We start from the raw sequence: 12,063 nt of genomic DNA, 5'->3' as shown, positions 1-12,063 counted from the left end.
GCAGCCGAGTGTGAAGCGGCTGGGATGAGAATCAGCTCCTCCAAATCCGAGGCCATGGTTCTCGACCGGAAAAAGGTGGTTTGCTCTCTCCGGGTGGGTGGTGAGTCTCTGCCCCAAGTGGAGGAGTTCAAGTATCTCGGGGTCTTGTTCACGAGTGAGGGAAGGATGGAGCGTGAGATTGACAGGCGGATCGGTGCAGCGTCTGCAGTGATGCGGTCGCTGTATCGGTCCGTTGTGGTAAAGAAGGAGCTGAGCCGGAAGGCGAAGCTCTCGATTTACCGGTCAATCTACGTTCCTACCCTCACCTATGGTCATGAGCTTTGGGTAATGACCGAAAGGACAAGATCGCGGATACAAGCGGCTGAAATGGGTTTCCTCCGCAGAGTGGCCGGGCGCACCCTTAGGGATAGGGTGAGGAGCTCGGTCACACGGGAGGAGCTCGGAGTAGAGCCGCTGCTCCTACACGTTGAGAGGAACCAGCTGAGGTGGCTCGGGCATCTGCTCAGGATGCCTCCTGGACGCCTCCCTAGGGAGGTGTTCTGGGCATGTCCCACCGGGAGGAGGCCCCGGGGAAGACCCAGGACACGCTGGAGGGACTATGTCTCTCGGCTGGCCTGGGAACGCCTTGGGGTCCCACCGGAGGAGCTGGAGGACGTGTCCGGGGTGAGGGAAGTCTGGGAGTCCCTGCTTAGACTGCTGCCCCCGCGACCCGGCCCCGGATAAGCGGAAGAAAATGGATGGATGGATGGATGGATTTTTTTCTTCCCTGATGGCACGGGCATATTCCAAGATGACAATGCCAGGATTCATTGGGCTCAAATTGTGAAAGAGTAGTTCAGGAACATGAGACATCATTTTCACACATGGATTGTCCACCACAGAGTCCAGACCTTAACCCATTGAGAATCTTTGGGATGTGCTGGAGAAGGCTTTGTGCAGCGGTCAGACTCGACCATCATCAATGCAACATCTCAGTGAAAAATGTATGCAACACTGGATGGAAATAAATCGAAACAATGCCACAGCGAATGTGTGACTTAATCAAAGCTAAAAGCGGAACAACCAAATATTAGAGTGTGTGACCTTTTTTTGGTGGTGAATTTTTTGGACCAGGCAGTGTACAATGATGTAATAAGACTTTTTACGGGTCATATTTAGCCCAGAAAGTCTCAGAATGTTTGAACTTTTATTCATACAAAGTTCTGTTGTTACTTGAGAGAGAAATAACAGCTAAGTAACACATTTGGATCAGTTTTGTCTTATTTTATTTTTGTTTAAAGGAAGGCAAGGCAAGTGTATTTATAGATCACTCAAAGTAATTCAAAGTGCCTTACAGAATAAGAAAGACATTAAAATCACAATACAACAAATCAAAATATAAATAATCATCATAAAATGAACATTAAAAGAGAAGAGGCAGAATAAAACCCTTTCAGTCACATGCAGATAAACAGAACGGTTTGAGTCTGGATTTAAACATTGTCAAAGTAGAGGCCAGTCTCACATCTTCAGGAAGACTGAAGACTGTTTTAGCTGCACAAAGCTCAAATGCTGATTCTCTATAAAGTAAATAAATCCTGCTTTCAGTCTCTGCAGTTGTATCAGCCAATATCGATACTATACTTAAAGCCAGAATATTGAAATTGGTATTGGAACTGAAAAAGCTAGATTGGTGCTTCCCTGTATGAGATGTGGCAAATTTTCAAAACTGACATATATGTTTTTGCAAATGAACTCTTCATTTTAAAAGCACACAGACACACTTGTACGCAGGTGTTAGATAATAGTTTTTGTCTTGTCTGTTAAACTTCCTGTAACGACTTGAATCTCTTACTGTTGCCATCTGATTTTCCACAGGAGGCAGACGAGACTCTGAACTTTGAAGAACAGATCTTAGAAGCCGCAAAGTCCATCGCCGCAGCCACCAGCGCTTTAGTGAAGTCCGCCTCCGCCGCTCAGAGGGAGCTGGTGACACAAGGCCAGGTCAGGGTCTGCAGCCACTCCAGCTGCTTCTGTTCCAGTCGTTTATTTAGACCATTTAACCTTTAGACCGTTTAAACTGATATATTTGTTTGTATGAATGTACACTACCAGTCAGAAGTTTGGACACACCCTCTTATTTAGTTTTATTTTCTTTCTACAATTTTGTATACACACAGAAGACATTAAATATGAAGTAAGATATATGGAATTATGTTTAATGAATAACTCTAAACTCTACTAAATATATATATTTTTTTACATTTTATATTCAAACCTTCAAAGTTTCCACTCTTTGCTTTGTTGAAAAAAATACATGAAAAAAACATAGGCAAGGCAAGTCAAGCACAATTCGTACACAAAGTAATTCAAAGTGCTTTACAGAATAAGGACATTAAAATCACACAAATCAAAACATAAATAATCACAAATAATCATCATAAAATTAACATTAAAAAAGAAGAGTGCAGAATAAAAACCTTACATACATACAAACCCTTTTCTCAAACTGAAAACACTCACACACTGTTCCACCTTGTGATGTCATGTGGTTCTACAGGAAGTGCTCCATTGTGTTTTTAAACATTTTAAACATTTTCTCACATTTCTCTCTTGTTTAAACACTCTCAAAGTTCAAACCTTCATAGATAAAAAAAAATAAACACAGTATTATAGAATGAATCCAAATATTACACTGTACTGTAAATAAAAATGACAGCTTTTAGAAATACAGTAACAAATTTAATTGTAATGATCCACCTACAAGGTTGGACACATAAGATATGATTAATAGCCTCTTCGTCCTGGCGCCGCTCCGCTGTAATGTCTCCTAATGTTCTTTCTCCTGTAGTCACTGATCCACAAAGCTAAGGCAGACTCCATCCGCACGATGGTCTTGTAGCGCCAGTTTACAACGCTTTTTACTCCTTGTTAAAACTTATTGCTGCGGTCGTCCTTATGTTATTTTCCTCCTTCTTTTTGTGACAAACCGAATATTAATTTATTCTATAATGGTGCACTACAGCCGCATAAATTCTACCTTCCCTCAGCATGTCCAGAAGTCCAACTTTTTCTGCGATGGTCGGCATCTTCCTCGGCCTTTTGAGCATGGGTGCAGGTGCCTTTGCCGGTACAGAATGTTTCATCAACTTTGTGGGTTTTGTCGGGGAGAAAACTTGCAAACATACAGCTCTTCAGAGTCACACTGCAATCCAACGTTTATGTAAATTGGCTGAATGCATTCTGTATTGTACAAGAGACACAGCATGTCTCTTAGCCAATCAGGACGCAGAACACAATGCACGCTCGTACACTGTAAAAAAAAAAGCTTGCACAATTTTACAGAGAGACCGCAAAAGGTGAACCGCAATATAGCGAGGGACCACTGTATTTAAATAAATATTTTATGTTCAAATCCTTAAAGTTTCCATTCTTTGCTTTGTCGAAAAATATTTAGTTATTATTGAGTTAATTAACTTTTTTTTTTTACTATAATTTCATATATCTTACTTCATGTGTCTGATCTGAAAGTAGTAAAACAAAAAGAAAAAAACAAACACTGAACGAGAGGGTGTGTCCAAGCTTGAGACTGGTCATGTCTGTATGTATTCATGTATGTAACCATGTATGTATTCATGTATGTACATGTTTTGTTTCAGGTGGGATCGAACCAAGCGAACGCAGTGGAGGATGGCCAGTGGTCACAGGGACTCGTATCAGCTGTAAAATGATGCAATATTGAGTAAAACTAATCAAAGTTTTTTCTAGCTAAAGACTGGTAAACATGTTTATTTAACCGCAGGCTCGGATGGTCGCAGCCGCCACCAGTAACCTGTGTGAATCAGCCAACGCCTCAGTGCAGGGCCACGCCAGCGAAGAGAAACTCATCTGCTCCGCTAAACAAGTCGCTGCTTCCACGGCTCAGCTACTCGTGGCGTGTAAGGTGAAGGCCGACCAGGAATCCGAAGCTGTCAAAAGGCTCCAGGTTCGTAACAAAGTGAAATGAAAGAGTGGAGCGTGTCTCGGTGAGGTGTGCTGGGTTGTTATTCTGACAAATGCATCTCTGTGAAGGCTGCTGGGAATGCTGTGAAAAGAGCTTCAGACAACCTCGTGAAGGCGGCGCAGAAAGCGGCGTTTGACAAAAGCGAAGACGACAGTGTTGTTGTCAAGACCAAGTTTGTGGGAGGAATCGCTCAGGTAACAACGTACTCAGCTACTTTTGACTGTACCTCATCAGAAACAAGTGTTACTCTTCAATCGGTAACATTTGAATAAAAACATATTATGATAATTACCAGGGCTGATTAAGATTAAAATTTGAAATTAAATCAATGTTGCTGCCTCGCCGCAAACAGACCTAGAGTTGTGTTTTGTTTCATTCACACACGTTTAACACACAAACCCTGCATATTTAGGCTGAGTTCTTCTCTCAAACAGAAAACACTCTGTTCCACCTTGTGATGTCATGTGGTGATACAGGAAGTGCTCCACTGTGTTTTTAAACTCCACACACCTTCACTAGAATCATTTAGATCATTTCAGTCCTGGAATTACCAATCTCTACTAAACTAAAGGTAAAAGGAACTGTTAACCTGAAAAGTACTATGACACAAAATTAACTTGTAGCTTGTAGCTTTACGTCATAATGCTGTTACCTCATCAAAAACATACAGTTGTTAATTTGAAAATTGCCACTTCATGACATCACAAGGTGGAACAGAGCATTTTGAGCATTGGAGATGTAGACAGACTAATAATAAAGTGTTACTCAAACATGTGTGAATGAAACAAAACACAACTCCAGGTCTGTTTTTGAGGAGGGAACAGCATTAGAACATGACTTAAAGCTATAAGAGTTAATTTTGTGTCATAGTAGTTTTCAATGTAACCGTATTGTGGCAGATGCTATCGTCGCCGATAGACCGTGGTTACAGACTTTCCATTACCGTAACTCCGCAACCAATTGTGCTTCATGTAAAATCAAACCGTATCTCAAAACAGAGACATAGGGCTCTTTAAATATTTTACTGTCGGTAATCTGCTTACGTTGTCCCTCGAAGATGACCAATCAGAGCGCAGGTCAAAGGAAAAATTTGGGTGGATATGTAAAATAGAGGTAGTTGTGTGAAAAAATGCAGTACATTCTGATACTTCCTTTAACATGATTTTTATGGCTAAAAAGAAAGTCTAGGCGAGATATACTGGTCTATAATGTGCTCAGTCTTTAAAGGGTTAATAGCTTTTACCTTTTGTTCAGTACAGATTGATAATTCCAGGGCTGAAATCATGCAAATAATTCTTGTGAAGGTGTGTGGAGTTTAAAAACACAGTGCAGCACTTCTGTATTGACATCACATGACATCACAAGGTGGAACAAAGTGTTTTCCGTTTGAGAGAACTGCCTAAATGCAGGGTTTGTGTGTTAAACATGTGTGAATGAAACAAAACACAACTCCAGGTCTGTTTGTGATGAGGAAACAACATTAGAACAATCAGAGAATAGGGTAATATGGGCCCTTTAAGGTAATATGGGCTCATTAACAACCCGCTCACATTGGACCCTATTTTCCTCAGATCATCGCGGCTCAGGAGGAGATGCTGAGGAAAGAACGGGAGCTGGAGGAGGCTCGGAAGAAGCTGGCTCAGATCCGACAGCAGCAGTACAAGTTCCTGCCCAGTGAGCTCCGAGAGGACCAAGGATGAACAAACGCTAAGGACAGCATATGCGATAATAAGTCAGCTCTTTGCAATGGCATTTCTGCAGTTTGGACACAGCAGACATGAAACGAATGCAAAAGTGATATATTGTCAGGAATGAATGTTTAGAAGTGAATAGAAACAGAGATGTAAACAGAAGGAGGCATATAAGGTAAGGCTTGCATGTGAAATAATATCTATACATATCAAAGCAGCTACTAACCAAGAACAAGTGCTTTTAAATGGAGGGCCGGGGGAGTGTGTAGGATATTCTGAATATAGAAGTATAATTATAATGTAACTGACTTTCAAATACACATACCCAACTCTGTACTTGTTTTTATGGTAATAGTCTATAACACTATTATAACTCCCACAAACCAACACTGCAAAGCTCCTCAGAGTAGGCCTGTCACTGTAGCGCATTTTGAAGTTCGATACATCACTGAATGAAATACAGACAATAAACGATAATATTGAAACTAATTTATGCCACTGACACAAAAACCCAAGAGCAGATTTAAACCCATACACTGTATATATATATATATTATAACCCTGAAAACCCTCAGTCTTTTCAGCAGGTCTCAGACAATAATAAAAAATACTTTTACTTTTCAGTTCTGTTCAAAAATGTAGTGGAGTAGAAAGTACAGATACTGCTCTCAAATGCAGTGAAGTTAAAGTAAAAAGTGTCCACTTTAAAATGTACTTAAGTAAAGTACAAATACCTACAAATCTTAATTAAGTACAGCACGTACAACACGTTGATATAGTCAGTTATCGTGACAGGCCTACCTTTCAGAATTTAGAAGGTAAGTAAAGATCTGCGATAGATTTGCAAGACTAGTCGACAACCACTGTAGTGTAGACGTGTACTTTGAACCAGGCACTGGTAATGAAATGTGAATCTGATGGTGCAATATTGTTCTATGAGTGTGTGTTTTTTTTTTCATTTGAGCTTTAAAAGAAAAAATATAAAATCTGTCAATCTTCTTCAGATTACTGGACACTGGACACTTATATCTATCTGAAGAGAGGAGCTAACTACACTGAAACTGAAAACGCCTGTTGTTTACAGTTTCTGTTTGAAGGCTAGATCTATTGAGCTACACTAAGTGTGCCCTAGCCCTAATGTTTTCTTTATTTTGATTTGGGTCTGAGGATGGAGTAAATAGGAGATAGATAATGTCTAAGGCCCCATTCCTGTTCAAGGAAGGATTGTCTTTCCTAACAAAAATTACTTCTTTAACTCCTCAAACCATTTCTTTTCTTTGGCTAAGATATTTACCTCACTACCACGCTAGCCAGGATGCTAATAGGTGTGAAGTCACTAATTATTGGCCTGAATGACTATTACAATAAGTATGACTCAGGTACAGTGCACACTTAGTGTAACTCAATAGACCTAGCCTACAAACAGAAACTGTAAACAATGGGTGTTTTCAGTTTCAGTGTAGTTAGCCCCTTCTTTTAGACAGATATAAGGGCGTGTCCAGCAGCAATCTGACCAGAACTGAAGATGAGCAGCCAGACAACTTCACTCCTATAACTTTTTGTCTAGTGACAGATTTGATATGTTTCTTTTGTTTTGGATCAGACCTGGATGACTGAGGGATTACACAGATATTTAAGCTTTAGGTCAAACAGTGAGTATTTGCAATGGAGGATTACTTTAAAGACAGTGGCCATGTTCCAGGTCACACATTCTCCACAAGTTTGTATGAAGTATTAATGAGTACCAGAACTGTACTTCCATGGGTGTTTAATATATCCGCTGCTTACTTCACAATACACAGCCTGTATATGAGTTGTGATGTCTTTGGTAGCCATATTAGTTTTATGTAAATAGACTGGTGTATCCACAAAACAATGAAGAAAGCTTCCACTACGATCACTCTAACGCCCTTTATAACACGGGAGCCGATGTACTACACCGTGTGAAATATTTAAAGGTACTCTGTTGTAATGATGTTGAAGTACTGGGTATGTATTTGAGTGTAAAGGCTCCGTCTACTAGTGCCTTACCTGAGTCTGCACTGAGAGCCTGCAGTGGGTGGGGCAAGGGCGAACTGCAAACAACAAATCAAAAATGAACCCTCATGAGAATAAGAGGACAAAATCATAGTGTAGAATTTTTTCTCTTTTATAAAATCATGTGTTTTAAAACGTGACCATAACATACACTGCAACAAAGGAATATCTAGAATTTTGAGAATTTTAAATCAGACCTATTCTGGAAAATTGACTTTTCAGAGCGTTTGGCCATGTTCTAGTTGTTTCTTCTCACCGAGCCTCTGAAGTTGTATTTGGATTTGAATGTTTCAGTAATCTTTAATCAACTATTTTCAAGATGCCATTTTGACAATCTATCCTGGTACAAGCCCACTGTGGCATACACACCCACTGTAACGTACACACTTCCTTCTTGGTGATACTCGTAGGATTCAGCAGCATCACATAGCCATTTTGGTACAAATGAAAAGAAATGAGCTGCTCTAGTGTGATGTGCAGCTATCCATAGGGGGCGCCGACAGCATGTGGCACTTTGTTGTGATGACATTTACGACAGCGTCAGCTCCCATTGGACACTGCAGTTTTCTAAGGCGGAAATTAAATGCGCAAATTATAACATAATGATCCACGAGTGTCAGAGGTTATAACTATAGAGACACACAAGAACAATAGGTCTGATTTAAAGTTGCATTGTGTACATTTTCTGACAGAATTATGCCATCTGCTTGTCTCCATGGAGATGCTATTGCCTGGGTTGTTGCACAGTATGGCATTCAACGCATCTATCTTATATTTATTTAATTACTAACTTTACTAATTACTAATTTTTAAAACTGGAAATTTTCTGGCAAAACATACATTTTTGTGAGCGGTCTCTCCACAGACCAGAACTGTAACTTGATAGATTGATAGCGCTATGATAGGTTTAATGCCACACCCTGGAACATGCTAGGCAAAGCAGCAACATATCTTTAGAGACAAGCAGGTCTATCAGAAAAGCTTCACAGTGCACCTTTAATTTAAGTAGTGTTTCGAGTCAGTTATATTTATTTATTTGACAGATGATATACTGCTTCTAACTGCTAGCTAACTTAAACGCCGAGGGGTTCAAATTACGCTTAATTGGGACATATATTTTCTTACTGTAAATTATTGTGAAACTGTAAAGAGTTTCTTCAGGTTCACTCTTAAATATTCTCAGTTCTATTCTAGATATTCCATTTTGCGTAACAAACCTGCTAACACTCTAACAAAGCAACCTGTGCTTGTTCCTGATTGGCCAGACGAGGTTCCACTCCCTTTTGTAAGTTTATATGTTTGCTCGTTTGTTTCATTGCTTTTCGAATGTTGTGATTTGCCCACTCGAGGGTCCATAACTGAAAACGCTTTGAGCATGTGTGGTTTGTAGAGTGATCCAGCTAACCCCCATTAGCTCCATTATAACTCCTTTAGTACATGTTACGTGAATGTGAGACCGGTCACGAGTAGTCACTAGAAGCTCTGCGTGTTGTTCTTGCTTTTTCTCACTTGATGATGATGTATGTATGATATTTATCTGGTGACAAAAGTATTTTTTGTATAAACTCAAAATAAAAAAATGAGGAAAAAAAGACTTGGTTCCAGATTTGTATTAATGAATTTTGAATGGCCAAATATCAGGTCGATTTTAATGTACAGCTTCTTCTAGTGTTTGAAAGCAGAACGTTTTGCGAAAAACACATTAGAAAGATTGTTTCATAAAATTTTAATTCAGTTTTGATCTGCACCATTATGTCTGTGCACTGGTATATTTCCCATATAACTTTATTTTAACACAATTTTACCATAAAGAACTGGAACTACAACAGGTGAGCTGATTTGTGCTGTTAAACAAGTCCCTTTCAAATAATATTATAGTGGTCCTTCGTTTATCATGGGGGTTAAGTTATAAAAATAACCCGCAATAAGGCTGTAAACCCCTCACCACACACTTTATACACTTTTCTCAGACAGCCATTAACATTTTCTCACATTTCTCTCTTGTTTAATTCATTAATAGTGACTCTCGTGTACTTCACAGTTCCTCTGACTGTGCCTCTTCATCCTGGCGTCGCTCCGCTGTAGTGTCGATCCAACATTTATGTAAATTTGTCTGAACACATTCTGTACTGTACAGGAGACACGGCACGGAGGAGACTGATTGACAATGGTCTACAGTCCCTCAGCCAATCAGGACACAGAACACAATGCACGTTCAGGCACTGTAAAACAGCGTGTAGAATTACACTAAAAAAATCTGCACAACAGCGAAACCACGAAAGGTGAACCGCGATATAGAGAAGGACTACTGTAAAGTCACAAGCTAGCTAGCATCAACCAACAGTTTTTCAGTCGTTCACTCTCACTCTCACCTTTTTGTTGAAAACATAGTCTGTTTATATAAACGGACATAGCTAACCTGCTAGCCTCCGCGTTCCAAAGGAAGAGATCATGGACGCGCTTCCAGCTCCATCGACTCTGGCTCCAATTCACTTTAGATTGTAAAACTGTGTCCCCTCTCTCTGTAACTGCTGCTGTCAGACTTGTCATTTTGGTCTTAAAATCGTATTAAAATCGTATTAACGCCTCTAGCAAAATAAAAACTCTAGGATTATGTATTGTGTCCACAACTTAAGATATGAACATTAATAACAGGCAAATCAGGCGCTTTCTTTCCCCAAGGTTGCTCCTGCTAGCATTAGCAACAGGTTTAATTGACAGCGTTACTAAATGCCCACTCCCTGCCAAACCAGCAATGCAGGCAGGAAGGGGCGTTACCTTCAACAGATTCTCTCCAGATTGGCTCTTCAGTTGCTATGATACTTGCGGACGGAATTCCAAATATGAAACTTTGCTCCAAATTGGCTGCTGTAACTGCTAGCCTTGATGAGCTTCATTTGACTGGAGCTGAACGCTGTGCATGACGTCACATTCACTTAGTCCATTTCTTTATACAGTCTGTGGTTGAAAATCAAACTCCTAAACAGGACCATGAACTCTCATATCAATCACAGCAGGCTCCTGAAAAAGCGCTGTCTGAATCCATTTTGTATTTTTTCTTGGGTTTTGAGATTATTTAAAAAACTTTTTCTAACAGTGTTTACTAAGAGCACTGGAAAACACTGCTTATTAAGATACACATTAGCATTACATAATGAACAACGGTTAACTGAATGAATTCTGAAAAGTTGTGTGGCACCAGTCCAGACCACACAGAAGGACTATGGACTATATATACAGTCTATGGGAAGAGCCGACTCACCAAGCATGTAGCTCCACATTTCCACCAGCAGATGTCAGTGTAGTTTTGTTATGTTTTGTCTGCTTTTCTCCACGTTCCCAGAAAACGCTGCTCTAATGGAAAAACTTGTCTGTCTGACTCCAAATAAGGCCACAGTGGATGTGCTGTTCCCTTCTGTTTCTCAGGTCAAACGCTTCACTGAACTTGGCTCTATGCATCAAACTCTCTCATAGTTTTACTCTTTGGGAGAATAGGCCCTCATAGTATATAAACGAAGTTATCTGTGCTATATGCAACAGTGTTTAGCTCATTACAGCAGAACATTTACTCTCTGATTTGAGCAAAAACAGCTGTTTCTTCTCGTGTCGCTCTCCCTGCTCTGATGTTGAAGCTTGATATGAGGAGGGTTTCCTGAGTCGCATCACATGACTATTTTAGGTCAGCATAGTCCAAGCTTTCAGCTCCAGACCATGTGCTCAGGCAGAAACTTTACTAAAGGCCACAGTCTCCAGTGTTGTGTAATTCAGCTGAATAAACGATGGTGTAGGGGCCACTGGTGGTACATACCTCTTGTGTGAGGACGGCTTAATCTTAGAAGTGTCATTTGTCTTTAAAGGTCCAATATTACACACAAATGACTCTTGTGAGATTTAAGATGTGTGTTAAAATGTTGTTACCTCATCAAAAACAGACCTGGAGTTGTATTTTGTTTCATTCACACACGTTTGAGTAACACTTTATTATTAGTCTGTCTACATCTCCAAAGCTCCAAATGCTCTGTTACACCTTGTGATGTCATGAAGTGGTAGTTTTCAAGTTAACATCTACCCGTCTCGTAGTTCAGTAGAGATTGGTAATTCCAAGGCTGAAATGATCCAAATGATTCTAGTAAAGATGTGTGGAGTTTAAAAACAATTTTCTGTAGCACTTCACAACAAGGAACCACTCACCCATTCATTCATACACCAGTGTACGCAGACACTGAGACATGAGGTGGGTTAAGTGTCTTGCCCAAGGACACAACAACAGCATTCATCTGTGTGAGCTAGAATCACACCACCAACCTATGGATCAGTGGATCTGACCGCTCAACCAATGATTGAACCAATGTT

General features: G+C 40.1%; 1 protein-coding gene across 1 annotated transcript in view; it reads left to right on the top strand.

The window, feature by feature from the left end:
* Positions 1-9,302, top strand: part of tln2b (talin 2b) — a 76,965-nt gene extending 67,663 nt beyond the window's left edge. The window contains exons 52-56 of the mRNA XM_055222527.1: positions 1,858-1,983; positions 3,639-3,701; positions 3,782-3,964; positions 4,051-4,176; positions 5,554-9,302. Of these exons, the coding sequence (XP_055078502.1) occupies positions 1,858-1,983; positions 3,639-3,701; positions 3,782-3,964; positions 4,051-4,176; positions 5,554-5,682 (627 nt within the window). The 3' untranslated portion in view covers positions 5,683-9,302. The remainder of the gene's footprint in view (positions 1-1,857; positions 1,984-3,638; positions 3,702-3,781; positions 3,965-4,050; positions 4,177-5,553) is intronic.
* Positions 9,303-12,063: the final 2,761 nt, after the last annotated feature.

This window comes from Periophthalmus magnuspinnatus, chromosome 6 (assembly GCF_009829125.3).
Source record: "Periophthalmus magnuspinnatus isolate fPerMag1 chromosome 6, fPerMag1.2.pri, whole genome shotgun sequence".
In the NCBI taxonomy this organism is placed as follows: Eukaryota; Metazoa; Chordata; class Actinopteri; order Gobiiformes; family Gobiidae; genus Periophthalmus; species Periophthalmus magnuspinnatus.
Note: the sequence above shows the minus strand (reverse complement) of the source record. Positions and strands in the feature narration are given on the sequence as shown.